Source organism: Oryzias latipes, chromosome 22 (genome assembly GCF_053564925.1).
Source record: "Oryzias latipes strain Hd-rR chromosome 22, Olatipes_Hd-rR_3.1".
Taxonomy (NCBI): Eukaryota; Metazoa; Chordata; class Actinopteri; order Beloniformes; family Adrianichthyidae; genus Oryzias; species Oryzias latipes.
The window spans coordinates 30,382,737-30,407,749 of NC_136258.1; the positions used below are offsets into that span (position 1 = coordinate 30,382,737).

Genomic DNA, 25,013 nt, shown 5'->3' on the forward strand with positions numbered 1-25,013 from the left:
GCAGCCTGGGGCTTACGCTGCACCCCTGGATCCATCTGGGGAGCTCCTCGTCCGCCATGTCGTTGCTGCAGGAGCTCTTGAGGAGCGCGTCGGCTTTCTCCTCCTGCAGCTGGACGCCGCTGCAGCTCTGGTGGTGCAGCTCCTTGTAGCGCTGCCACAGCTGAAGCAGCGCTTTGCTGCTCTGCAGACGCTCCAAGATCTCCTCCTGCAGACCGCTCCACCTGAGCGCAGACACAGCACCTCCTGCTTCAGGCTCAGGTTCTGCCGTTTTATCCCTTTAAAATCAAGAATCTCTAATTTGATGTGTTTTTCAAAAACTAGTATTTTGTATCTAGAAACACTAAAAACTGGGTCATGACCCGATCTGCATCAAGCAGAACTTCAGACAGTCTTAGTGGATCTGACACTTTCTAGTGAACTCCAGAGGGACAAACAGGAGAAGGTTTGGATCAGCACAAAGCCCAGAACACAACAGGTCCAGTCAGGAGGAGAATCCACTTCCAGCTGCTAGAAGATCTCTGAGCTTCTGAAGCACATGGAGAAGGACGGTCTCCCCTGAGCCAGACTCTGCATGGTTACCATGACAACGTCTCCTGGGATGAAGCGTTTCAGAATCTGTCCACCGTTCACTCAGAAACACAGAAAGGATGGATCACCTGGCGTTCATGTCCTTCAGGCTGTTGTTGAGAGAGTCTGACACCGAAGGATGGCAGTCCCTGAGAAGCTGATGGGTCAGCGCACCGAACCTCCTCACACTGCTCTCCTGCTTCTCCAGGTCCTCCTGCAGCTCCTTCACACACACAAGGCTGAGAGTGAGAGACTGAAACACAGAAAGGAACCGCAGAGATCCTCAGAGATCCACCATCCTCACGGAGAACACTGGACAGAGGAGAACCTTCACAGGAACCAAAGAGGGTCCAAGAACAGGAGGAGGACTCGTCCAGAAGGTCAGACCTCACTGGACTCAGTTCAGGTCAAAGGTCACGACCCAACAGTCAGAAAGAGACTTTAGGACAAACGTGGATCCATGAGAGACGCTGCTGAGGAACAGGAACATCTGGACTGATGTTCTGATCAGACACAAGAACATCTGGACTCAGACGTTCAGAGTCGGGCATGGAGGTGGGAGTGTGATGGTGTGGGGCTGAACGTCCTCCATCAGAGCAGCAGATCCACCTCTGCATGAAGGTTCTGGAGAGTTCTGGTCAGTCTGGACTGAGGTTCAGTCTGATGACCTCAAACAGACACTGAACCTCAGGAGAGAGGAGGAGCTTGGATCCACAGCAGACGTTCTGTGGATTCTGCTGAAAGAAGGACGTCAGGTTTCTCCTTCTGACTCCAACTAACCTCCAGACTCTGAACTTGCTGCTGGACGGCCTCCAGGGATCCTGTGAGGAGGCGCAAACGCGACACGGAGTACCTCCCCTTCATCAGGTAGGCGTTGATTTCCTCCGAGGCTTGTTTGTAGAGACTCCACTGGTCCAGAACCGACGTCAGGCTGATCTTCAGCTGTCCGGTCTGATGGAGACAGGAAGGTCTGAGGAGGCTGCAAACAGCAGGGGACGCATCCTCAGGACTGAAAAACAACACGGGATTACCAGGTGGTGCAGGTTGGCCCAGGAGTGATTGACTCCTTGGAGCGTCTCCATGACGATGGCACAGGCCTCGTCAGTTTTGTTCTGAACGAGGGCGCAGCCCTGCTCCTCCACCTTCTCCAGGTCCTTCTCTTTGTCCTTCAGCAGCTCCTCCAGCTCCTGCACGGGTCAAGAGGCCAGATGAGTGAGAGCGCCCAAAGCACGCCGAGGACCCGCCGGGCCCGCCGGACCCACCTGGCAGTCCTTCAGAGCGTTCTGCACCGACGTCAGGTCCTCCAGCCGGGGCTTCCTCCTCAGCCTCTCCTCCTGAGCGTTCATCCAGACCTTCAGGGCCTGAATGCTGCTCTCATACTCCAGCCACATCTCCAGGAGGTTCTCCAGGAGCTGGATCTGAAAGGAGAGGACGCTGAATAAAGCGTTCTGCACTCAGTTCTTCCTGGGCGGGGCTTCAGCACCCGTCCATCCCAGGACCACACACCGTTTCTGGACCAGAGAAGACAAAGAGAACCCCCACACGCACCTGCATGCAGAACCAGAGAGCCCCCTCCTGGGGGGGGGGAAGAAAGCTCACCTGCTCACTGAGGCGGCCCTGCAGGATCTGCCAGCGGCGGTTCATGGCCCCCAGGCGCTCGGCAAAGTCCGTCTTCTCGCTGTGCCTGCTCTCAGGGTCCTGAAGGCCGGCGTGCGCCACCGACTGGTTCACGAAGTCCACCGTCAGCTGCTTACAGCTCACATCCACCCGGAAGCCCTGAGAAAAGGTGGAGGCTCAGGTGGAGAAACAACAAGACGCACGGACCTCATGGAAGCTCACCTTGTATCTCTGCAGGTAGTCCTGAATCACGTTGGACCCCACGGCGCTCTTCAGGTTCTCCTCGTCCTCCTCGATCACAGTCTCCATCAGGGAGATCCAGTTGAAGAGCTCGGAGATGGCGTGCTGAGAGGCCAGCTTCTCCATCTGGATCTGCAGCAGGTGGAGCAGGCGGTCAGACACTGAGCTGCTGGGCCATCCGCATTCAGAACCTGGGAGATACCTGATGCAGCTTCTCCTGGACCACGGGGATGCGCGTGACAAGCTCCGCCCACTGCGCGTCGATGCGAGCCAGCTCTGAGCGGAGGACCCCCGTGTCCACCTTCTTCAGGCGCAGCAGCTGGTTTCCCTCAGAAACCACGGCGTTCTTCAGACTGGATTTCCCCTCCATCTCCTTGGAGAACTCCTGACACGGGTGGAGCAGGAGCGTCACCACTCTCTTCACGTTTCTGTTGCTTCTCTTTTCTCAGAGAAAGAAGAAGGTCTCACCAGGAACGCAGAGAGGTGGTCTCGGACCGTTTCCAGCTCCTGTGGGACCGACACCGCCTGCGTGTTCCAGAACTCCAGGCGCTCCAGAGCCGACTGCAGCCACTCGCCGATGTCCGCCCGCGCTCTCTGGTACCTGGGGAGAGGCGTCCTTCAGAAGAAGCCCTGCGGCGACAAACATGGGGGCGCCCGCCGTCCCTGACCTGCTCCAGTGTTTGAGGACCGCCTCCAGCCGCTGCCGCTCCTTCTTGACCTTGGCCGCGTGGTCGAGCCAGCGTTTGCCCAGCTGGGCGAGCCGGCTCTCCAGACTGGGGCAGGACAGCCCCCCCAGCAGATGTTTGCCCTCATCCAGCAGCTGGTGCAGCTTGTGCTGGTGCTCTGCCAGCCCCCCCTCCAGGCCCTTCACAGAGACAGAAGGATGACGGCGCTGCCGACAGCGGCTGCTTGGAGGTGCACAGGGAAGCGGAGCTGTCAGACCTGATACAGGGAGATCCTGTCCGTCAGTCGCTCCTCTGACTCCTCCTCCAGACCAGCGGAGGGGGTGCGGCCCTCCAGGGCCTCCAGCTGCCGGCTCAAACCCTGATAGTCCTGCTCCAGGCGGCTCCAGACCTGGAAGGAAACTTTGCTGAACTCCTGAATTCTTTCATTTCTGCAGGGAACATCTGAGACCAGCAGATCCGTTTCCTGCTGCTCCGCACCTGCACCATCCACTCCAGCTCCACCCCCCTCCTGTGCGCCTCCTTCAGGACTCTCTGAGCCTCTGCCAGCGTCTCCTGCAGAGCCTGGCCCTCGGTGGGGAGCATCAGGCCGCTGACCTTCCTGAAGTAGGCTTCTGTCAGGACCATGTGGGTCTCCAGACCCTGGAAGAACTCCTGGAACAGAGCACAGCTGTGAGTGAGGTTTGAACCCCGCAGGTGTTCAGCGGTGAGCCGCCGGCTGACAGTGCCTTATGTTTGTCCAGGAGGGTCTGAACGTCCTCCACAGAGCCCGCCAGGACCCTCCCATCCGCAGACATCTTGTCCTTGGCGGTGTCCAGCAGGTCGGTCAGATCTTGCAGAGCGCGCTCATACTGCTCCTTCTGGGCCAGGTTCTGGTTCAGCCCGCTGCGCCTGGAGGCCACAATCAGCACCAGATCCTCGTAGGAGTCCTGGGGGAACACAGAGCAAGACGACAACAACCTTGACCCTCAAATCTCAATCGCATGACGTCACCATGGCAACCGTAAACCGGTCAGCTGCTGAATGAAAAAAACAACAGATTTGAGAGAAACTTTGGTTCTAGAACTTCAAAAAAGTAGAGTTTACAGTGTGAAGGCCGAGCCAGGAGGTCACCTTAACCAGGTCACCTTAACCTGGTTAAGGTGACCTGGAGGTTCAGGTTACTTAGGAAGTAACCGGGTGAAGGTTAACGGGGAAAACGTCAGCCATGCTGCTTTGGACTCAGACTGCTGGAGGTTCCTCTGGGTCCTGTCTGGTTCTGTAACGGAGGCTCCTGGTCTGTTTAAACAGGACTTCCTGCTGCCAAAGGGCGGGAAGCTGTCGGAGGACGTCACCTGGAGCTTCAGCAGGTTGCTGGTTGAAGCCTGGTCGGCCTGCAGATCACCTCCTCTGCTCTTCAGCTCTGCGATTCGGAGCTCAAAGTCCTTCAGGGTCTCCTCCTCAGAGGTCAGGACCTGAGCCAAGAAACCCCCAATCAGACTCACTCTGGGGTTTGAGAGAGACTCATGCGGACTCACCTCCAGCTGCTCACAGGCCGGTCTGTCTGTGGATCCAGCAGCACCTTGAAGGAGCTGACGTTTCTTCTCCATCAGAGCCGTTTGAAGAAGCTGCAGGTCCGTCTGCGGGAAGCCACAGACTTTAGTTTCAGAGCCACGGAGCCAGAGCGGAGTTTGAAACCAACCTGGTAGAGCGCCAGTTCCTGAGCTCTGCTCCTCATGTGCTCACAGCGTTGGCCCAAAGCGCCGCCTAAGGCGCTTAACCTCCCCTGCAAGCAGTCCAGGTTGTCCTGCAGCAGCGTCCGGTCTTCCTCTGCAAGTCCTGAAGATCCAGCGAGGAGAGACTCACAAAGCTTCACCTCCTCTGCCACGCAGCTCAGGTCCTTCTGCAGCGTCTGCAACAGAAAAGGAGCATGAGCACCTCCACAGATCCTGCCACGACCCGCTGATGCTCTGCTCCTCCTGCCCCAGAGGAGCACAGACAAAGGTGAGGAGGGCAGGAGAAGGGAGTCTTCTGGTTTCCTCTGCTGTTGCTGAACCCGAACTCATGACACACCTGCAACCCACCCTCACCCCCTCCTCACCTGTCAGTACTGAGCTCACACCTGTGGGAGGAGAACCGACAGTCTTTTTATATTATTTGGGTTTTCTGCACCATCTTCTGGCCTCCTGCTGGTTCTTCAGAAACCCAGCCGTACCTGCTGCTGATCACCTGGATTAGGTTAGTTGGAAAGTATGCAGATCTGTGACAGCAGGGACCCCCCCCCCCCCCCCCCCCCCCCCCGACCGAAGCAGGCAGCAGGTAAACAGAGGAGGACACAGGTGGAGGAGTCATGTTGATCTTCACCTCCTGCTGCTGCAGAGTTCGTGTGGTCTCAGCCAGCAGCTCAGAGCCTGACAGGACGCTGCTCTCCACGCCGTCCAGCCAGAAGGAGGTGGACGCCACGGCTGAGAAGAGCTGCCGCTCCATCTGCGCTACCAATGCCCCGCCCCAATCGCCAGGCTGTGTGCACAGATTCCACACGGTGACTGACCCGTTTCCATGACTACAGCTGTGAAAAACGGTCAAAGGATCCGTACCTGAGCATCTCTGACTGTGTCCCTGAAGGCATCATAGAGGGTCTTCAGCGAGGGTTCGTTCCCCGCTGGGGGACCGCTGAACAACTCCCCCGCGGGAACGCGAGACGCTGGAGGAAACACCTGAGGAGAGCGGAGGGCGGTTCCTGATGCTGCTGCAGCACCAGGTACCTGGTTCTGGTTCTGGTTCTGCTCCAGAGTTCCCTCCAGGAGCTGCAGCTTGGTCTTCAGCTCCAGCTGGAGGCTCCTCCACCTCGGCCTCATCTGCTCCAGCCCGGCCTCGGAGTCTGAAGGGAGGCTGGCGGAGCTGCAGACACAAGATTCCTCCTTAAATGACGGGCCCCATCAGACCTCCTTCATGTCAGGCTGGGGGGGGCCACATACCTGCTGCTGGGGGAGGCCTGCTGGATGAGGATCTCCTCTCCTCTGCTGGCAACAGACTGAAGGAGTTTCTTCTGCTCGGCCAGCTGCTCCTCCAGCTCCTGCAGGAGGAGGAACGAGGCGTGTCACTACAGCGGTTTCGGCTGGACCCCCGGGTGACCCCCCCCCCATACCCTCTGTCTCTGAAGGCTGTCTTCATGCTGCTGGGACCGCGTGGTCCGGGCCTGGGCCAGCCAGTCCTGCACGCTGGAGCTCTGGGAGAGGCTGGAGTCGGAGCCGCTGTCCTCCGGCTCCTGCAGGGAGGTCTTCAGGAGAAGAGGAGTCATGAGACAGAAGGGAGGACAAAAGGAGGACTCGCATTCAGATCTGTGGTGCAGGGTAGAGCGGCCGACCCCTTCCTTAGCGTATGTGACAGGGAGCAAAACAAAGAAAAGATGCTTTGCACCAGACTCCAGCTGTCTGAACGATGTGATGAGGAAGTTCCAGTTCCCTCACAAGAGCAACAAGAGAGAAACTACATTTTAGGAACGTTGACATGTTGGGTTTCTTAAACAGAATTGTCTCATTCTATCATTTTAATGTGGTGGCAGTTTATGTTAGATTCAATTCCCGCCCATGTGGTGAAGTGTCCTTGAGCAGACACCGAAGCCCCCGTGGCTCCTGGTGGTTCTAGGTTGGATCAGTGTGTGAGGAGCTCTGGAGGTCCAGATATCTGATACGTGTTCAAAACTGAGGAAAGCCCCCACCTGGATGCTCGTCTGCTTGTCCTGTAGCATCCTCTGCAGCTCCAGCAGGCCCCCCTTCAGCGCCTGCAGCCTGGAGGCCAGGCGCTGGGCCTCCTCCCGGGTGTGGGCGGGGCTCTCCAGCAGCAGGCTGTCGCTCCGCATGGACAGCTCAGACAGGGCGGACACCTTCTCCTCCACCTCCAGCAGCACGCCCTGCAGCAGCAGCAGCAGAGAGGCCGACTCAAACATGTTCCCGCGCCCCGCGTCCCCCCCAGCAGCTTTGACTGGCCAGCGCACGACGAGCCTGCTCATCCCCGGCGTCCTGTGCGGCTCATCGCTGCTAATCCCTCACGCTTCCTGCAGGACTCTTCCTCAGAAAACCAGGCAGCAGCGCTAAAGTGGGGACCATCAGAGGGGCAGACCCCCGTCTGAGCCCATCAACGAGTGCTGCTCCCAAACCTGGAGGGGCATCAGTTTTCTGGGGAGGAACTTCTCGCTGCTTATAAACTCCTGCAGGAGCAGATGACTCCACCCTGGACACACCCCCACACAGATCTGTGTGTAATCTGCTTAAGTCCCTTTAACAGCCACCAGAATGCCCTCTAACCCCGCTAATACTCCTGTTTACCCCCCCTCTGGAAAACTCTGACTGGAACAAGCCCCCGACGATCAACAGATTCTGTAATCTCCAGATTATACCAGAGATCAGTTGACAGATAAGGAGCTGCACTGCAGGTGTAGATCTGCAGGTGTAGATCTGCAGGTGTAGATCTGCAGTTGTAGTTCTGCAGGTGTAGATCTGCAGGTGCAGGTGTAAATCTGCAGTTGTAGGTGTAGATCTGCAGGTGCAGATCTGCAGGTGTAGATCTGCAGGTGTAGATCTCCAGGTGCAGGTGTAGGTCTGCAGGTGTAGGTCTGCAGGTGTAGATCTGAAGGTGTATATCTGCAGGTGTAGATCTGCAGGTGTAGATCTCCAGGTGCAGGTGTAGGTCTGCAGGTGTAGGTCTGCAGGTGCAGATCTGTAGGTGTATATCTGCAGGTGTAGATCTGCAGGTGTAGATCTGCAGGTGTTGATCTGCAGGTGTAGTTCTGCAAGTGTAGATCTGCAGGTGCAGGTGTAAATCTGCAGTTGTAGTTCTGCAGGAGTAGATCTGCAGGTAGAGGTGTATATCTGCAGGTGTAGATCTGCAGGTGTCGGTCTGCAGGTGTTAATCTGCAGGTGTAGTTCTGCAGGTGTAGATCTGCAGGTGCAGGTGTAAATCTGCAGTTGTAGTTCTGCAGGAGTAGATCTGCAGGTAGAGGTGTATATCTGCCGGTGTAGATCTGAAGGTGCAGGTGTTGGTCTGCAGGTGTAGGTCTGCAGGTGTAGATCTGAAGGTGTAGATCTGCAGGTGCCGGTGTAGATCTGCAGGTGTAGATCTGCAGGTGTAAATCTGCAGGTGTAGTTCTGCAGGTGTAAATCTGCAGGTGTAGATCTGCAGGTGCAGGTGTAAATCTGCAGTTGTAGTTCTGCAGGAGTAGATCTGCAGGTAGAGGTGTATATCTGCAGGTGTAGATCTGCAGGTGTCGGTCTGCAGGTGTTAATCTGCAGGTGTAGTTCTGCAGGTGTAGATCTGCAGGTGCAGGTGTAAATCTGCAGTTGTAGTTCTGCAGGAGTAGATCTGCAGGTAGAGGTGTATATCTGCCGGTGTAGATCTGAAGGTGCAGGTGTTGGTCTGCAGGTGTAGGTCTGCAGGTGTAGATCTGAAGGTGTAGATCTGCAGGTGCCGGTGTAGATCTGCAGGTGTAGATCTGCAGGTGCCGGTGTAGATCTGCAAGTACGGATCTGCAGGTGTAGATTCGCAGCTGTAGTTCTGAAGGTGCAGATCTGCAGGTGTAGATCTGCAGGTGTATATCTGCAGTTGCAGGTGTAGATCTGCAGGTGTAGATCTGAAGGTGTGTATCTGCAGGTGCAGATCTGTAGGTGTAAATCTGCAGGTGTAGATCTGCAGGTGCAGATCTGCAGGTGTAGATCTGCAGGTGTAGATCTGTAGGTAGAGGTGTAGATCTGCAGGTGTAGATCCGCAGGTGTAGTTCTGCAGGTGCAGATCTGCAGGTGTAGATCTGCAGGTGTAGATCTGCAGGTGTAGATCTGCAGGTGCAGATCTGTAGGTGTAGATCTGCAGGTGTATATCTGCAGTTGCAGGTGTAGATCTGCAGGTGTAGATCTGAAGGTGTGTATCTGCAGGTGCAGATCTGCTGGTGTATATCTGCAGGTGTAGATCTGCAGGTGTATATCTGCAGGTGTATATCTGCAGGTGTAGATCTGCAGGTGTAGATCTGCAGGTGTATATCTGCAGGTGCAGGTGTAGATCTGCAGGTGTAGATCTGCAGGTGTAGATCTGCAGGTGCAGATCTGCAGGTGTAGATCTGCAGGTGTAGATCTGCAGGTAGAGGTGTAGATCTGCAGGTGTAGATCCGCAGGTGTAGTTCTGCAGGTGCAGATCTGCAGGTGTAGATCTGCAGGTGTAGATCTGCAGGTGCAGATCTGTAGGTGTAGATCTGCAGGTGTATATCTGCAGTTGCAGGTGTAGATCTGCAGGTGTAGATCTGAAGGTGTGTATCTGCAGGTGCAGATCTGCTGGTGTATATCTGCAGGTGTAAATCTGCAGGTGTAGATCTGCAGGTGTAGATCTGCAGGTGTAGATCTGCAGGTGTATATCTGCAGGTGCAGGTGTAGATCTGCAGGTGTAGATCTGCAGGTGCAGATCTGCAGGTGCAGATCTGCAGGTGTAGATCTGCAGGTGTAGATCTGCAGGTGTATATCTGCAGTTGCAGGTGTAGATTTGCATTTGTAGATCTGCAGGTGCAGATCTGCAGGTGTAGATCTGCAGGTGTAGATCTGCAGGTGTAGATCTGCAGGTGTAGATCTGCAGGTGCAGATCTGCAGGTGTAGATCTGCAGGTACAGATCTGCAGGTGCAGATCTGCAGGTGTAGATCTGCAGGTACAGATCTGCAGGTGCAGATCTGCAGGTGTAGATCTGCAGGTGTAGATCTGCAGGTGTAGATCTGCAGGTGTATATCTGCAGGTGTAGATCTGCAGGTGTAGATCTGCAGTTGCAGGTGTAGATCTGCAGGTGTAGATCTGCAGGTGCAGATCTGCAGGTGTAGATCTGCAGGTGTAGATCTGCAGGTGTAGATCTGCAGGTGCAGATCTGCAGGTGTAGGTCTGCAGGTGTATATATGCAGTTGCAGGTGTAGATCTGCAAGTGTATATCTGCAGGTCTCTCACCTGACACTTGTACAGCTGCTCGTCCACCTCCCCGGCGGCGTGGGGCAGCAGGATGAGGGCGGCGCCCTGGTGCATTTGACTCAGCCACTCCTGCAGCTCCTCTGCTTGGAGCCAGCAGCCTTGCAGGACACGCTCCTGATGCTGAACCTCCTGCCGCTCGCTCAGGTGCTCCTGCAGCAGACAAACAACAATGAAGCTCCATCTGAAGGTCACGTCTGCTGTGGCGCCAGTCGGCAGTGAGGACGCAGCACCTCCAGCTGCTGGTGCTTCCCCGAAGCCTTCATGTGGATGGTGGACATCCTCTCCCCCAGCACCGACAGCGAGGACTGCATGGCCAGCTGCTCAGACACGTCTGAGTCCACAGCAGCAGACACATCTTGGGTGAAACTGCTCTGCAGCCTCTCCATCTCCTCCTGGACATCCTGGATCTCCGTCAGCAGACCCTGAACGCAGCAGCGGGGTCAGGCTGGGCAGAGCGTCTCCGACGGTCGTGGTCTTTCTGGACTCACCTGGTGGGCCTTCATGTGACTCTCTGGACTTTTCTGAAGCTCCAGAGGCTCGCTGAGTTTGTCCTCCAGGGTCTCCATCTTTGAGGAGATGGACTGAAGAGAGCTCTGATACTGCTGATGCTTCTCCAGAGCTTCGTACAGAGACCTCTGCTTCTCGCTGATCTGCAGAACAAATCAGATGCTGGACTTGGGTCGCCAGGAACATCATCAGGATCATTCCGACACCCACCACGTTCTTCAGAGATTCCCACGAGCGCTGCAGTTCATCCAGGTGGGCCACAGACTCTGAGGTGGGGTCATACATGTCCAAGACTGCAGCACGTGTGAGTCTTCCCTGCCCCTCCTGCAGAGAACAGAGTCCACCTTAGATGTTCAGCAGCTCCTCAGCAGGACCACGACTCTGCAGGTCAACACTTTCCTGCAGAGGACCCCCCCCTTTCCAGGACTTGAACTGTTATTTGATTTTCACCTGCTCCACCTTTGACAAGTCGGAGCTGCCCCCCATCCCCCCATCATTGTGGTAGATAGATGGATGATAGATTCATCCATAGGAGAATGGATGGATGTCCGGTCCGATCCGGTTTAGAGTGGTCATGTGAGCGTTTCCAGGTATGGGTGGTCCGTCCCGGCCCAGACGGGTGAAGCTAACAACAACAATGAAGGTCGTCCAGCAGCTTGGTGTCCCCAAATGGTATGGTTCTGTCCGGCTTTATTTCCGGGCTGGATGGGACCGGACCGCTCAGTGGAAGAGAGCCATCAGAGTCTTCCTCACAGAGAAGATTCTCGGAGCAGAAACCTGCTGACCCTGAACTTCATCCGTGTCTGAAGCAGCTTTTCAAGAACTCAAAGCGTCTTCACGGTTCTACGTTTGTGAGGCTGAAAAACGCTTTTTACACGTCTGAACAAAAGCAGCCCTGATCATCAGCCTGCTACCGCCGTGCCTCACAATGACCTGGAGATCTGCAGAAAGCTGGACGATGGTTGGTTTTTCCAGAAGGCCGCAGGAACCTGACAGCTGAGGTACAACAGGCTTTGATCCAGAACCACCTGAGCAGACTGGGGGGGTTACCTTTGAGTCCGCGTCCTGAGGGGGAGTCACTGGAGAGGATCCACCCACTAGAGGGGAGCAGACCTCACTGCTGGCGCCCTCCTCCCCAGATTCCTCGCTAACCGGAGACAGCAGAGTGTGACAGCGGCCCGCCGTCATCTGGAAGGAGAGGGGCGGGGTCTCGGGTTAGCTGGTGCAAAAGAAATCCAGAACGGGTTCTTTGGTAGAACGGGTTCAGGGATCTTACTGTGACAGCAGATTTCCTGACCTCCCCGCCCACCTCGTCCTGCAGCTCAGCAGGAAGCCCGTGGGCGTCGCTGACGGTCAGCAGCATGGTGGCGTGTTTGGCCTTCACCGCCAACATCTTGCATTTGGAGTTCAGGGAGGCGATTTGCTCCTGGTAGCCTTTGATCTTCTGGGCGAGTTCCTGCAGAGCAAACAGAAACCGGTTGGTGGGCGGTCGCTCGGACGCAGAGGTCGTGGGGGTGGGGGTACCTCGTGGTGGAGGATCTGCGCCTGCAGCTCCTGGATGTTGCTGCTGGGGACGGGGCGGTCCTGGATGACCTGGTGCGCCTCCTCGATCAGACCCTGCAGCTCCCCAACCTCCTGTTCGTACTGTTCGTACTGAACCACGGCCTCCTGCGGGTGGGGGGGCATCGTCAACACCAAAAAGAGTTTGGAGTAGATGTTTAGACTCTGTTCCTCAGGTTCCTGTGAGGGTGGGGTCATCCCACCACAGCTTGTTAAAGCAGCATGGGCGGCAGTGGCTCAGGCGGTTGAGCGGGTCGTCCAATGATCGAAGGGTCGGCGGTTCGATCCCCGCTCCCCCCAGCCAACTGTCATTGTGTCCTTGGGCAAGACACTTCACCCTCCTTGTCTCCACTGGTGTGTGAATGTGTATGAATGATCCCGGTGATGGTCAGAGGGGCCGTAGGCGTGAACTGGCAGCCACGCCTCTGTCAGTCTGCCCCAGGGCAGCTGTGGCTACATCAGTAGCTACCATCACCAAGTATGAATGAGGAGTGAATGAATAATGGACACAATGTAAGAACTTTGAGTGACTTGAAAAGCGCAGATAAATCCAATCCATTATTATTATTATTGTTATTATCTCCTCACCTGCGGTCATATGATCACCTCACCTGTAGGATGTTGCACTGCTGTATGGCCACGTGCTGCAGCTGGCTGGCTTCGTGCTGCAGCCGCAGCGCTGTGTGGCAGACGGCCAGGCTGGGCATGACGTCTTCAGGAACCTGCAGAGTGCTCTGACACCGCTGCACCGCCTGCACCTGCACCTTCAGGCCCTCCATGTCTGCCAGCAGCCGCTGCAGACACGCCCCCACGGTTACGCCACCGCTCAGACCAACAGCTCCCCGGGCGTCAGGCCCCACGCTCACCTGTCTCTGCAGCAGCTGCTCTTTCAGGCTCTGGCGGGTCACTTCTGGGGAGGTCAGCACGGCCTGGAGCTGCTCCAGAGCCACATGGAGAGCCTTGACCTCTCGCTCCAGGGTTTCCATGCTCTGCAGACACGACGCTCACTCAGATGTTGCTTCAGACCCCAGAAACCTCACCAGTCTGAGTCTCCTCACCTTGTTGGCGTCCTGGAGGCTTTGCAGCTGCGTCCGGATGCTCTGCTGAAGCTCATCGGTGTGCCGACTGAGCTCACAAACCTGCTGACTCAGCGCCTGAACCTGCAGCACCTCGGACAGAAGCTCCACCTTCTCTGCCATCGACTCCAGATCTCCATGAAGCTCCCGGGACTCCCGGAGGACCGCCTGCAAACACAAGGAGACCATTCCAGAACGGCTTCTGAAGGCAGCAGACGGCATGGGGTCACACTGACCCACCTGGTGGATCCGGATCTGCTCCTGCAGGTGGACAGAGGAGTTCCAGATGATGTTTGCCCTCACCAGGCTCCGGGCTTTGTCCGCCCACCTGACGATGAAGTCCAGCATCTCGTTGTACTCGTCCAGGTAGCAGACGGCCTGCAGACAGGAGGCGCGAGCTTCAGGCGCAGCTCTGCGGTCGTGCAGCAGAGATGAGGGGCAGCAAACCTTCTTGAGCCAGTTGTTCCTGCAGTCTGCCAGGCGGCTGGTGTGGTGGTGCATCTCTGAGAGTTTGCTCACAGCCTCACTCAGCTGTTTGGCCAGCAGCGGGTTGCTGCGGCTGAAGTCCTGCAGGGAGGCGTCCAGCTCTGAGAGCGCGCTGCCGCAGCCGTCCAGGTCTTCAAACAGTCTCTGAGGAGGGAAGAAAGCAGACCTTCACAGCTGCTGCACCGGCAGCCGGGCACAGACAACCACCCACCTTGACCTCTTCTTTGGCGTGCTCCACATCTGGAGATTTCTCGTTGAATTTGCTTGAGATGGTTTTCAGTTTTTCTGACATGTCCTGGATTCTGGAGCTGAAGTCCTCCTTGATTTCTCTGGTCTTCTGAATGTCCCTTTCCTTGGAGAGAACCTAGAGTGGCGTGAAGGACAGCGTCAGCCCGGAGGTCCCATCTCACCCGCTGAGAGGGCGAGGGCTGACGTACCTGATCTTCAATTGCAGCTAAAGCCAGAGAGACCTCCGCCAGCTGCATGGAGATTTCTGAGGGAAGGATGGTGTACAGGTCCAGGTATTTGCTTTGCTGTTGCTCTGCTAACTTCTCCACGTTCTGCCGGAAGCTGATGACCTCCTCATGCAGGACCTGAGCGCAGGGGCAGACCGTTTCACCACAGCGCCTGATAGAAGAACTCGTTCCAGGTGTGAAGACTGACCTCCAGCTGGTGCAGCAAGGATTCGATGTCCTGCGTGGGGTTGAGGAGCAGCTCCCTGCTCTGCTGGATCCAGACCTTCACAACACTCAGTTCCTTCTCCACTTCTTCTCTTTCTCTGAGCTCTTGAGCCACGTGAGCCCGCTTGGTCCTGGACTGAGTCAGGAGGCTGCAGACAAAAGCATCCAAAGATGGGACTGGCTCTGAAACTTCCTACCTGAAATGAAGGACAACGTGAGATCTGGGAGACGCTCCGTCTCTGGACCACGTGGAGCTCCATTCAGATGTGAGCCGCTCAGAAACGATTCACTGATCCCCGACCTCTGTCCTCCTGTGGAGCACCTCAGAGATCCGTTTCTTGGTCTAACTGACTAAGTCAACTTCCTTTGACTTGGAGGAGCATCCACATGGGAAGTCCTGACACTGACCTCAGCGACCTCGGTGACCTCTGACTTTTGTAACCACCCGATCTTCTGGACTAGATTCGTTGGATGATCCAACACTGACTGGGCTTTTGCAGTCCCTGGACCAAACCTCTGCAGCTCATGTTCACGACATTAAATGTGTCTTTGTGTTCTACCTGTTGTGGTTTTTATGTCACATTGGAGTCATTCTGGGAAAAGACCTCTCACATAAATCAGGTTCCAGGGATGTCCCCCTTTCGTCTGCACAGATCTTCAGGACCACCTAGTCTCACAATAACAGAGGAATGAGTGCAAGTGTTTTTTTAACTATCAGACTGTTCTGCTGCAGAGTCTGATGGATGTCCAGCTTCAGTTCAGGACTCAGGAACCGTCTTTGTCCCAAAGACTTCAGACTTTCTCATGAAGCTGGTGGTGAAGGTTCACCTGGGTGACCCTGACCCGAGCTGCCCTAGACTCAGAATCCAGAAGCAGCCCCCTCCCTCTCCTTCTCTTTTTGCTATATTCATTGAGCCTTTAGCTGCAGCAATAAGACAGAATGAGAGCATTATAGGAATAAAAACCAAACACAGCCATCATAAAATTAGTCTTTATGCGGATGACATATTACTGTTTTTAAGGAATTTACATTCTGTAAATGAAACAGCAATGATCATAAATGAATTCTCCTCCATATCAGACTATTCCATTAATTGGAATAAGTCTGTTTTATTACCACTCAACAGGAATATGGAACAAAGACTCACAATTCCAGTTAAAACAGGAAATATCAAATATCTGGGTATCTACTTTTCCCCCAAACTATCAGAACTGGTGCAGCTAAACCACACCCCATTACTGAAAAGCATACAGGACGATCTAACACGCTGGACCAACCTGCCTCTGTCCCTTATGGGCAAGGTAGCCACGGTAAAAATGAAAATCTTACCCAAAGTTAATTATCTCTTCTCAATGATTCCCACACAACCGCCATTAAAATGGTTCAAAACATTAGACTCATCCATATCAAGCTTTCTATGGAACAACAAACCTGCAAGAATTAGTCTAAAAACTTTAAAATCTGCAAAAAACTGTGGAGGATTAGAATTACCTAACTTCCACAAATACTTTCTTGCAAATAGATTACAATACATCTTAAAATGGTTAAAAAATAATCCAGAAACCAACTCATGGTTAGACTTGGAACAGGCGTTATGTGGAAAGATCAACCTGTCACAGCTACCATTTATTAGCCAAACAGTTAAAAAACAGGATTGTTTCAAAAGCATTAATATAAATGCCACCTTAACAGCCTGGTGGGAATTTCTCAAAATATCAAAATCATCAATTCAACCGTGCAAAATGACACCCATCTGGAACAACCCGGACATCCTTATTAACAAAAAAATGATTCACTTCCCAGCTTGGCAAGCAGGGGGCATAAAACAACTAGAGCACGTAATTATTGATAGAAGATTCATAACCCCCCAGGAACTTCAAGACAAACATGGAATAAATAACTTCTTGGAATATCAGCAACTTAAATCAAGTATTACTAAAAAGTATAAAATTAAAGACGACGATTTAAAGCTACCAGATGTAGTTACCACTCTGATTAATTTTTCAATGAATAGAACTCTCTCCAAAATATACAAACTTTTATGTAATTTAGATAACAATATTGCCCTTCCAACAAAAAAATGGGATGCAGATTTGAGCATCAGCACAGATGAAAGCTTCTGGTCAGAACTTTGTCTAAACACCTTTAAACTGACAAAAAGTCCAAATCTGCAGCTAATCCATCTCAAAACTCTTCACAGAATTTACTACACTGGACAGAGGATGTTCAAGATGGGTCTCAGTAACTCAGACATTTGCGAGCACTGTGATAATAATCTACCCGACAGCTACATGCACGCACTGTGGTTCTGCACTCCTGTCCAGGCTCTCTGGCAGCAGGTATGTGCCGATTTATCAGTCTGGCTTAAGGTTTCAATCACTGCCTCACCGTCACTTTGTGTGCTTGGTGACATGAGTGCCATCGATATAGAAGAAGGATTAGCATCTATCATTTTCATAACTCTTTGTATTGCCAAAAAAACTATTTTAATAAATTGGAAAAACAAGAAAAATATAAACATAAGTCAACACAGAAATCTGCTGTTTGATCATATCAGCTTGGAAAAAATGTCAGCCCAAAGCTCAAGTAACTTTGAAAGAATTCAGTCTCTCTGGTCTCCTGTGGTTGACTCCATGACTTAGGGGGTGGAGGGCCTGGTCGTCGCTGCTCCTTGCCCTTCTGCCGTGGTTTGGGGTGGGGGTCGGGGCTTCCGGTGCCTGGCGGGGGCGGTGGGGGGCTCCGTTGGTCGGGGGGTCGGGTCCGGTGCCTGGGTGGGGCGGGCTGGGGCGCTGCGTGGTCCTCTGGGCTTGGGTGTGGGGGTGCGTGGTGGGGGGGTGGGGTGGTGGTCTGGCTTGGCTTGGGGGGGTGGTCCCTTTGCCAGTGCTGGGGGGGGTTGGCGGGGGGCCCTGCTCGGGTGGGGGGGGCCCAGCGGCGCCGGATGGGCTGCCCATCTGCACCTGGGGCTGGGATCGGCCCTTCCCTGGCTCTGGGACGGGACGGGACAACCCTCTCGGGGCCCCCGGTCGCTCTGGGTGTCACCCGCTTCGGCTGCGGGGTCTGGGGTGGGGTGGGGTGGGGGGCTTGTCGGCCCTGTCCTGTGGGGGGGCGTTCTGGGGGGGAGGGGGGGCCCATTATTAGTACGGGTCGGGGGGGCTAGCGGGTCGGGGTCTCCGCTGAGGCAATCAGTGGTTGCCTCGGCCGGTTGGCCTCCTCGGTCCCGTCGAGGCCTGACCAGAGCTCTTCTAGGGCCGGCGTCTGGGGGTGGGGGCCTGGGCTTGCTCCGGGGGGGGGCGACGCTTTCTGGCTCCTCTCTCTCTGTGTGGGGTGGGTGGTGCCGGGCCTGGGGTGTCGGCGCCTCCGTGGGTGGGCCCCTGGGCTGGGTGGCCCTGGCCCCTTTGCTGGGGGTGGGCTGGGGGACGGCTGTTTGACCACCGGGGGACAGTCTACCAGCTGTCCCCAACTTACCCCCTTCCTTATATAACCTCATATTAGGGTGAGGGGGTGGGGGGTTTAGCCTGCGATGCGCCTTGGGGGGGGGCTACTTGGGAGTGGCCCCCCTCCTATGGTTGCCGTATGGAGTGGGCCCCCCCTCTTTCGGTTTTATTTGCACCTTAGACACGTAGGGTCCTTGGTAGGGGGGGTGCTTGGACATCACTGCCAGCAAGCAGCAGATGTCCTCCTGGCACCCTACCCGCCAATTTTAACCGCACCTTAGACATTTAGGGCCCCTTGGTGTGGAGGGTGAGGGGACATCACTGTGAGTAATCAGGAGATGTCCCCTTAGTGCCCTACTCGCCAATTTTAACTGCACCCCCCTTAGTACACACACCCCTCCCCCTTCAATATATACATTCAAACATAAACACACACACATGCACACAAACACCCTCTCAAACACCCATACACGCACACACATTTTACAAGGAAGGTGGGACCTGGGTCCATCTGTCCCCTACCCCGTCCCTGGTGGGGGGTGTGGGCCCCTTGGCGATGGCGGCCGTGTCCCTTGGGTGCCGGCTCCCTGGGCCCGGCGGTGCTCTCTCCGCACGGTGGGGGGGTTCATATTACACCTGAGCCGGGGGTGTTCGTGTCCCTGGGGGGTGGGTCCTGGTCCTTGCCCCTGGGCGCTGGGCCCCGCCAAACTTCCAACATGGCCGAGCCTGGTCGGGCCATATTTATAACATCCCTTATGGGCCGCCCTTTTTTCCCCGGGGTTCCCCCCTCCTGGGCGGGGGCGGCGGGCCCCTGCCTTGCTCCTACCTGGACCAACCGTGGGCCGGGTGGGTGGCTGCCTGGAGTGCGGAGCGGGTCTCCCTTGGGGGGTCCTGGCTCGTACCTGGGGTCGGGGCGGGGGGGATGCCCGGAACTCCTGGGTGGTGGTGGGGTGCTCGTCTGGGGCTGTGGGCGTCCCTCTCCGGTGGGGCCCTGCGTTGGGCTCTTCCGGCGCGGCGGGGGGCTGCTTTCCTGGCTGGGCTGGGGCGGCGCTCTCTTTCCCTCTGCGCCTCCCTGCTCTCTGGCTCTGGGGGCCTCGCGGCGGTCCTGCTGGCCCTGGCCTGGGTGGCGGTCTTGGTCGCCCGGGGGGCGGTTGTTCCCTGCCTGTTCCCGTGTGGCGCTGGGGGAATTCCGGCTGCCGCTGCTGCTGCGGCTGGGGTATGGGTGTGGGGGTGGCTGGGCGCTCCTCCTCCTTCTTTTCACATTCCACCATCCATTTTAGAAGAACATAAACACTCACCTGAGCACAGGTGTTAGCTCACCTTTGCACTAATAGTTTGCATGATTGAATGAATGAAAGATTTCACACTAGTTGGTTTAAAGGCATAAGTATGCGTTCGTGAACACTATCTGTTTTGTGTGCATGTTGACATGTGGACATTTCTGCGGCTAGCAGGTGTGTTGATAATATTTGAGTGTGTGTGAACAGGCCCCGCCCTTTTTGTACTACATTTGAACCGTACCGTAACGATAAACAACCAGTAAACCTGCCTGCTCTATGCTGCTTCATGGTCTTACCCCCCTTCCCCTCCTATTATCACCCTCCTACCCCCCCCTCTCTCTAACGTCCCTCTCTCTTGTTCCCCTCTTTCCTTTTCCGTCCGGTCCAACACCAAAGATTTTCAAACATGATTGAAATTAATAAAGTTTGGCCTCAATTACAAAAGGGGTTTATTCAGACATACCTTTGGTTTGTCTGAAGATGAATAACCCCTCTTGTTAAAATAAAATATGTCCAACACAAGAGGCCCTCAGCTCTCATCTGTTTGCCTAGCTGTTGGACAGGACAAGTTAAAAAAAAAATAAAAAAAAAAAAAAAAAAAAAAAATCCAGAAGCAGGTCTTCACCTTTCCATGTGGTCCTGAACCTCCCTGATCTCCTTCAGGCTGGGCAGCTCCTCGTGGTCATTTGTGGGCGACGGCACCTCCACGGCGTGCAGCAGACTGAGGGCGTACTGCCGCAGCAGCATGAGGGCGGACAGCTCCCGCTCCAGGTCCTGGCTCAGCAGGTCGTGCTGGTCCAGCAGAGACTGGAGAGTAGCTTTCGAGGCCTTCTCCACAGCGCTGTCGGGGAACCGGCTCTGAAGATCCTCTGAGACGCTCCTCACCTTCAGCATCTGTAACAGACTGACGCCCTCAGAGAACGTCCAGCTGCGCTCCGCCTCCACCACGCCTTCAGTTAGTGTACCTTCTCCCTGAAGGTGCCCCACTCTTGGGCAGTGTCTTCCAGGACTCTCTCCTGCCCTCGCGCCACGCTGCGGAGTCGCGTCCAGCGCTGCCACACCGTGGTCATGGAGCGGCTGATGGTGGCCTTGCTGGCATCACTTCCTACCAGCTCCAGCTGAGTAGCCTGCTCCTCCAGACTGCTGAGCTTCTCCTGAAAGCCGCTCACTAGTGACACCAGGGTCTGCGGGGCACAAGCAGCGCTCAGACTCAAAGCTCAAAGGAGGACGGGATCTCTGCTGGAGGTCCTGCTCCTACCCTGTGGCTGCTCAGACGGTCTTCTGCTTCCTGACTGGTAGCCGCCTTGGCCGTGGAAAACTGAGTCAGCTTCTTCTCTGCCTCGTTCATCAGCTCGATGACGGTCTGCCGCGCCTCCTGGAAGGACGTCCACTGAGCCACGCAGCTGAAAGAAGACACACATCTGAGCAGAGGCTGTGGCCCCTCCCCCAGAGATCCAGAGAACAGAGGGAACCTGTACTGAAGAGTTCTAGTCTGAACCAGGTGGGCGTCTGCAGACCCTACAGCAAAGAGAGCAGGGAAAGAAGCCAGACACGCCTACCAAGCAGCTTCAGCACAACCCCGAGATGTTTGCATCAGCAGGTCAGGCTGGTCCTGCATGGCTGCAGTTTTATCAGCAGACATGCAGGACTTGATGGTGATGGAGGTCTGCATTCAGCTGCTGCAGGTCTGCAGGTCTGCATTTAGCTGCAGGTCTGCATTCAGCTGCTGCAGGTCTGCATTTAGCTGCAGGTCTGCATTCAGCTGCAGGTCTGCATTTAGCTGCTGCAGGTCTGCATTTAGCTGCAGGTCTGCATTTAGCTGCTGCAGGTCTGCATTCAGCTGCAGGTCTGCATTCAGCTGCAGGTCTGCATTCAGCTGCAAGTCTGCATTTAGCTGCTGCAGGTCTGCATTCAGCTGCAGGTCTGCATTCAGCTGCAGGTCTGCATTCAGCTGCAAGTCTGCATTTAGCTGCTGCAGATCTGCATTCAGCTGCTGCAGGTCTGCATTCAGCTGCTGCAGATCTGCATTCAGCTGCTGCAGGTCTGTATTCAGCTGCAGATCTGCATTCAGCTGCTGCAGGTCTGCATTCAGCTGCAAGTCTGCATTTAGCTGCTGCAGGTCTGCATTCAGCTGCAGGTCTGCATTCAGCTGCAGGTCTGCATTCAGCTGCTGCAGGTCTGCATTCAGCTGCTGCAGGTCTGCAGGTCTGCATTTAGCTGCAGGTCTGCATTCAGCTGCTGCAGGTCTGCATTTAGCTGCAGGTCTGCATTCAGCTGCAGGTCTGCATTTAGCTGCTGCAGGTCTGCATTTAGCTGCAGGTCTGCATTTAGCTGCTGCAGGTCTGCATTCAGCTGCAGGTCTGCATTCAGCTGCAGGTCTGCATTCAGCTGCAAGTCTGCATTTAGCTGCTGCAGGTCTGCATTCAGCTGCAGGTCTGCATTCAGCTGCAGGTCTGCATTCAGCTGCAAGTCTGCATTTAGCTGCTGCAGATCTGCATTCAGCTGCTGCAGGTCTGCATTCAGCTGCTGCAGATCTGCATTCAGCTGCTGCAGGTCTGCATTCAGCTGCAGATCTGCATTCAGCTGCTGCAGGTCTGCATTCAGCTGCAAGTCTGCATTTAGCTGCTGCAGGTCTGCATTCAGCTGCAGGTCTGCATTCAGCTGCAGGTCTGCATTCAGCTGCTGCAGGTCTGCATTCAGCTGCTGCAGATCTGCATTCAGCTGCTGCAGGTCTGCAGTCAGCTCCAGGTCTGCATTTAGCTGCTGCAGGTCTGCATTTAGCTGCTGCAGGTCTGCATTCAGCTGCAGGTCTGCATTCAGCTGCAAGTCTGCATTTAGCTGCTGCAGATCTGCATTCAGCTGCTGCAGGTCTGCATTCAGCTGCTGCAGATCTGCATTCAGCTGCTGCAGGTCTGCATTCAGCTGCAGGTCTGCATTCAGCTGCTGCAGGTCTGCATTCAGCTGCAGGTCTGCATTTAGCTGCAGGTCTGCATTTAGCTGCTGCAGGTCTGCATTCAGCTGCAGGTCTGCATTCAGCTGCAGGTCTGCATTCAGCTGCAGGTCTGCATTTAGCTGCAGGTCTGCATTTAGCTGCTGCAGATCTGCATTCAGCTGCTGCAGGTCTGCATTCAGCTGCAAGTCTGCATTTAGCTGCTGCAGATCTGCATTCAGCTGCTGCAGGTCTGCATTCAGCTGCTGCAGATCTGCATTCAGCTGCTGCAGGTCTGCATTCAGCTGCAGGTCTGCATTCAGCTGCTGCAGGTCTGCATTCAGCTGCAGGTCTGCATTCAGCTGCAAGTCTGCATTTAGCTGCTGCAGGTCTGCATTCAGCTGCAGGTCTGCATTCAGCTGCAGGTCTGCATTCAGCTGCAGGTCTGCATTCAGCTGCAGGTCTGCATTCAGCTGCAAGTCTGCATTTAGCTGCTGCAGGTCTGCATTCAGCTGCTGCAGGTCTGCATTCAGCTGCTGGTCTGCATTCAGCTGCTGGTCTGCATTCAGCTGCTGCAGATCTGCATTAAGCTGCTGGTCTGCATTCAGCTGCTGCAGATCTGCATTAAGCTGCTGGTCTGCATTCAGCTGCTGCAGATCTGCATTCAGCTGCTGCAGGTCTGCAGTCAGCTCCAGGTCTGCATTTAGCTGCTGCAGGTCTGCATTTAGCAGCTGCAGGTCTGCATTCAGCTGCAGGTCTGCATTCAGCTGCAAGTCTGCATTTAGCTGCTGCAGATCTGCATTCAGCTGCTGCAGGTCTGCATTCAGCTGCTGCAGATCTGCATTCAGCTGCTGCAGGTCTGCATTCAGCTGCAGGTCTGCATTCAGCTGCTGCAGGTCTGCATTTAGCTGCAGGTCTGCATTTAGCTGCTGCAGGTCTGCATTCAGCTGCAGGTCTGCATTCAGCTGCAGGTCTGCATTCAGCTGCTGCAGGTCTGCATTTAGCTGCAGGTCTGCATTTAGCTGCTGCAGATCTGCATTCAGCTGCTGCAGGTCTGCATTCAGCTGCTGCAGATCTGCATTCAGCTGCTGCAGGTCTGCATTCAGCTGCAGGTCTGCATTCAGCTGCTGCAGGTCTGCATTCAGCTGCAGGTCTGCATTCAGCTGCAAGTCTGCATTTAGCTGCTGCAGGTCTGCATTCAGCTGCAGGTCTGCATTTAGCTGCAGGTCTGCATTTAGCAGCTGCAGGTCTGCATTCAGCTGCAGGTCTGCATTCAGCTGCAAGTCTGCATTTAGCTGCTGCAGATCTGCATTCAGCTACTGCAGATCTGCATTCAGCTGCAGGTCTGCATTCAGCTGCTGCAGGTCTGCATTTAGCTGCAGGTCTGCATTTAGCTGCTGCAGGTCTGCATTCAGCTGCAGGTCTGCATTCAGCTGCAGGTCTGCATTTAGCTGCTGCAGGTCTGCATTCAGCTGCTGCAGATCTGCATTCAGCTGCTGCAGGTCTGCATTCAGCTGCAGGTCTGCATTCAGCTGCTGCAGGTCTGCATTCAGCTGCAGGTCTGCATTCAGCTGCTGGTCTGCATTCAGCTGCAGGTCTGCATTCAGCTGCTGCAGGTCTGCATTCAGCTGCAGGTCTGCATTCAGCTGCTGGTCTGCATTCAGCTGCTGCAGATCTGCATTCAGCTGCTCCAGGTCTGCATTCACCTGCAGTGCACTAATTTTTGATACATGACATGAACTTTCTAGACGCCATCGCACAGCCAAACAACGTCTCTCCACAACTCTCTGCTGTCCTATCAAAGAGATGAGGGCTGTGCAGACCTGTGCAGGACGTCCTTGTGGCACTGCAGCTGGTCTCGAACCTCTACGCCTCTCTGCTGGGCGGACTCCACACTTAGTCGCAGCTGCTCCTTTGCCGTGGGGTTGACCAGAGTCTCCAGCTTGGGGAGGAGGCTCTGCAGCTCCTCCAGGTGAATGAGGAACTCCTGCTCCGTGGCCACGATGTCTGCCTGCTGCCGCAGACACTCCTCGTGGTTCTCCACATCCACCCCCAGGCTGGCCTGCTGCAGGAAGGACACAGCGTCCTCCAGCCACTCACAGGCGGCCTGCATCCTGAAGTGGTACTTCTGACACAGCAGCAGAGCTTCCTCCAGAGTGATCTTCAGACGAGAGGAGACAGCAGTCAAAGATCTGACTCACAGCCACAAGCCCGTCATACCATCTGAAGCTCACAAGAACACAGCAAGCTGACCTCCATCCATCACATCCTGAGAGAACCCAAGAGGAGGGGGAGCTTATACACACATTTAAACCCTTAAATCAGAGGTCTCTGACTCCAGGCATCGAAGGCCAGCATCCTCAAGGTTTCAGAAATCCTGCCTGATCTGCTGATCCTGATCAGGTTAACCAATAAGGAGTTTCAATGGCAACTGAAACTGTGTGTGGCAAGTGTAGCATGCCAACCTGAGCCTGAAGTTTGACCCTTGTGAATGAAGTAGGACACAGAATTGCTCTGATCTGATCTTCGGCTTTGATCTCCTGCTTTGATTTTCTGCCTTTATTTTCTGCTTTGATATTCAGCTGTGATTTTATGCTTTGATCTTTAGTTCTAATCTCCTGCTTGGATCTTCTGCCTTTATTTTCTGCTTTGATCTTCTGCTTCGATCTCCTGCTTTGATCTTTTGTTCTGATCTTCTGCCTGTATTTTCTGCTTTGATCTTCTGCTGTGATTTTATGCTTTGATCTTTAGTTCTAATCTCCTGCTTTGATCTTCTGCCTTTACTTTCTGCTTTGATCTTCTGCTTCAATCTCCTGCCATGATCTTTTCTTCTGATCTTCTGCCTTTATTTTCTGCTTTGATCTTCTGCCTCTATTTTCTGCTTTGATCTTCTGCTTCGATCTCCTGCTTTGATTTTTTGTTCTTATTTTCTGCTTTGATCTTTTGTTCTGATCTCCTGCCTTTATTTTCTGCTTTGATCT

At 54.8% G+C, this 25,013-nt stretch overlaps 1 protein-coding gene across 21 annotated transcripts in view; it reads right to left on the reverse strand.

Annotated features, from left to right (window-relative positions):
• Positions 1 to 25,013, reverse strand: part of syne1b (spectrin repeat containing, nuclear envelope 1b) — a 107,275-nt gene that overhangs the window by 22,691 nt on the left and 59,571 nt on the right. For 16 of the 21 annotated variants that reach the window (XM_078941269.1, XM_078941265.1, XM_078941273.1 and 13 more), the window contains 40 exons: positions 23,856 to 24,193; positions 20,362 to 20,506; positions 20,069 to 20,287; positions 19,729 to 19,997; positions 14,372 to 14,537; positions 14,146 to 14,301; positions 13,920 to 14,072; positions 13,670 to 13,852; positions 13,463 to 13,600; positions 13,205 to 13,390; positions 13,013 to 13,135; positions 12,758 to 12,940; positions 12,111 to 12,254; positions 11,863 to 12,042; positions 11,637 to 11,774; positions 10,797 to 10,910; positions 10,568 to 10,729; positions 10,310 to 10,501; positions 10,059 to 10,229; positions 6,808 to 6,999; positions 6,235 to 6,366; positions 6,065 to 6,162; positions 5,684 to 5,987; positions 5,451 to 5,606; positions 4,789 to 4,998; positions 4,625 to 4,726; positions 4,442 to 4,561; positions 3,836 to 4,036; positions 3,588 to 3,761; positions 3,367 to 3,498; positions 3,093 to 3,289; positions 2,893 to 3,025; positions 2,627 to 2,809; positions 2,407 to 2,556; positions 2,167 to 2,343; positions 1,830 to 1,985; positions 1,599 to 1,754; positions 1,348 to 1,518; positions 657 to 790; positions 17 to 275 (listed from right to left, as the gene is read on the reverse strand). In XM_078941269.1, coding sequence (XP_078797395.1) covers positions 17 to 275; positions 657 to 790; positions 1,348 to 1,518; positions 1,599 to 1,754; positions 1,830 to 1,985; positions 2,167 to 2,343; positions 2,407 to 2,556; positions 2,627 to 2,809; positions 2,893 to 3,025; positions 3,093 to 3,289; positions 3,367 to 3,498; positions 3,588 to 3,761; positions 3,836 to 4,036; positions 4,442 to 4,561; positions 4,625 to 4,726; positions 4,789 to 4,998; positions 5,451 to 5,606; positions 5,684 to 5,987; positions 6,065 to 6,162; positions 6,235 to 6,366; positions 6,808 to 6,999; positions 10,059 to 10,229; positions 10,310 to 10,501; positions 10,568 to 10,729; positions 10,797 to 10,910; positions 11,637 to 11,774; positions 11,863 to 12,042; positions 12,111 to 12,254; positions 12,758 to 12,940; positions 13,013 to 13,135; positions 13,205 to 13,390; positions 13,463 to 13,600; positions 13,670 to 13,852; positions 13,920 to 14,072; positions 14,146 to 14,301; positions 14,372 to 14,537; positions 19,729 to 19,997; positions 20,069 to 20,287; positions 20,362 to 20,506; positions 23,856 to 24,193 — 6,897 coding nt within the window. The remainder of the gene's footprint in view (positions 1 to 16; positions 276 to 656; positions 791 to 1,347; positions 1,519 to 1,598; positions 1,755 to 1,829; positions 1,986 to 2,166; positions 2,344 to 2,406; positions 2,557 to 2,626; positions 2,810 to 2,892; positions 3,026 to 3,092; positions 3,290 to 3,366; positions 3,499 to 3,587; positions 3,762 to 3,835; positions 4,037 to 4,441; positions 4,562 to 4,624; positions 4,727 to 4,788; positions 4,999 to 5,450; positions 5,607 to 5,683; positions 5,988 to 6,064; positions 6,163 to 6,234; positions 6,367 to 6,807; positions 7,000 to 10,058; positions 10,230 to 10,309; positions 10,502 to 10,567; positions 10,730 to 10,796; positions 10,911 to 11,636; positions 11,775 to 11,862; positions 12,043 to 12,110; positions 12,255 to 12,757; positions 12,941 to 13,012; positions 13,136 to 13,204; positions 13,391 to 13,462; positions 13,601 to 13,669; positions 13,853 to 13,919; positions 14,073 to 14,145; positions 14,302 to 14,371; positions 14,538 to 19,728; positions 19,998 to 20,068; positions 20,288 to 20,361; positions 20,507 to 23,855; positions 24,194 to 25,013) is intronic. The other 5 variants (XM_078941276.1, XM_078941279.1, XM_023951591.2 and 2 more) reach the window with 3 other exon arrangements.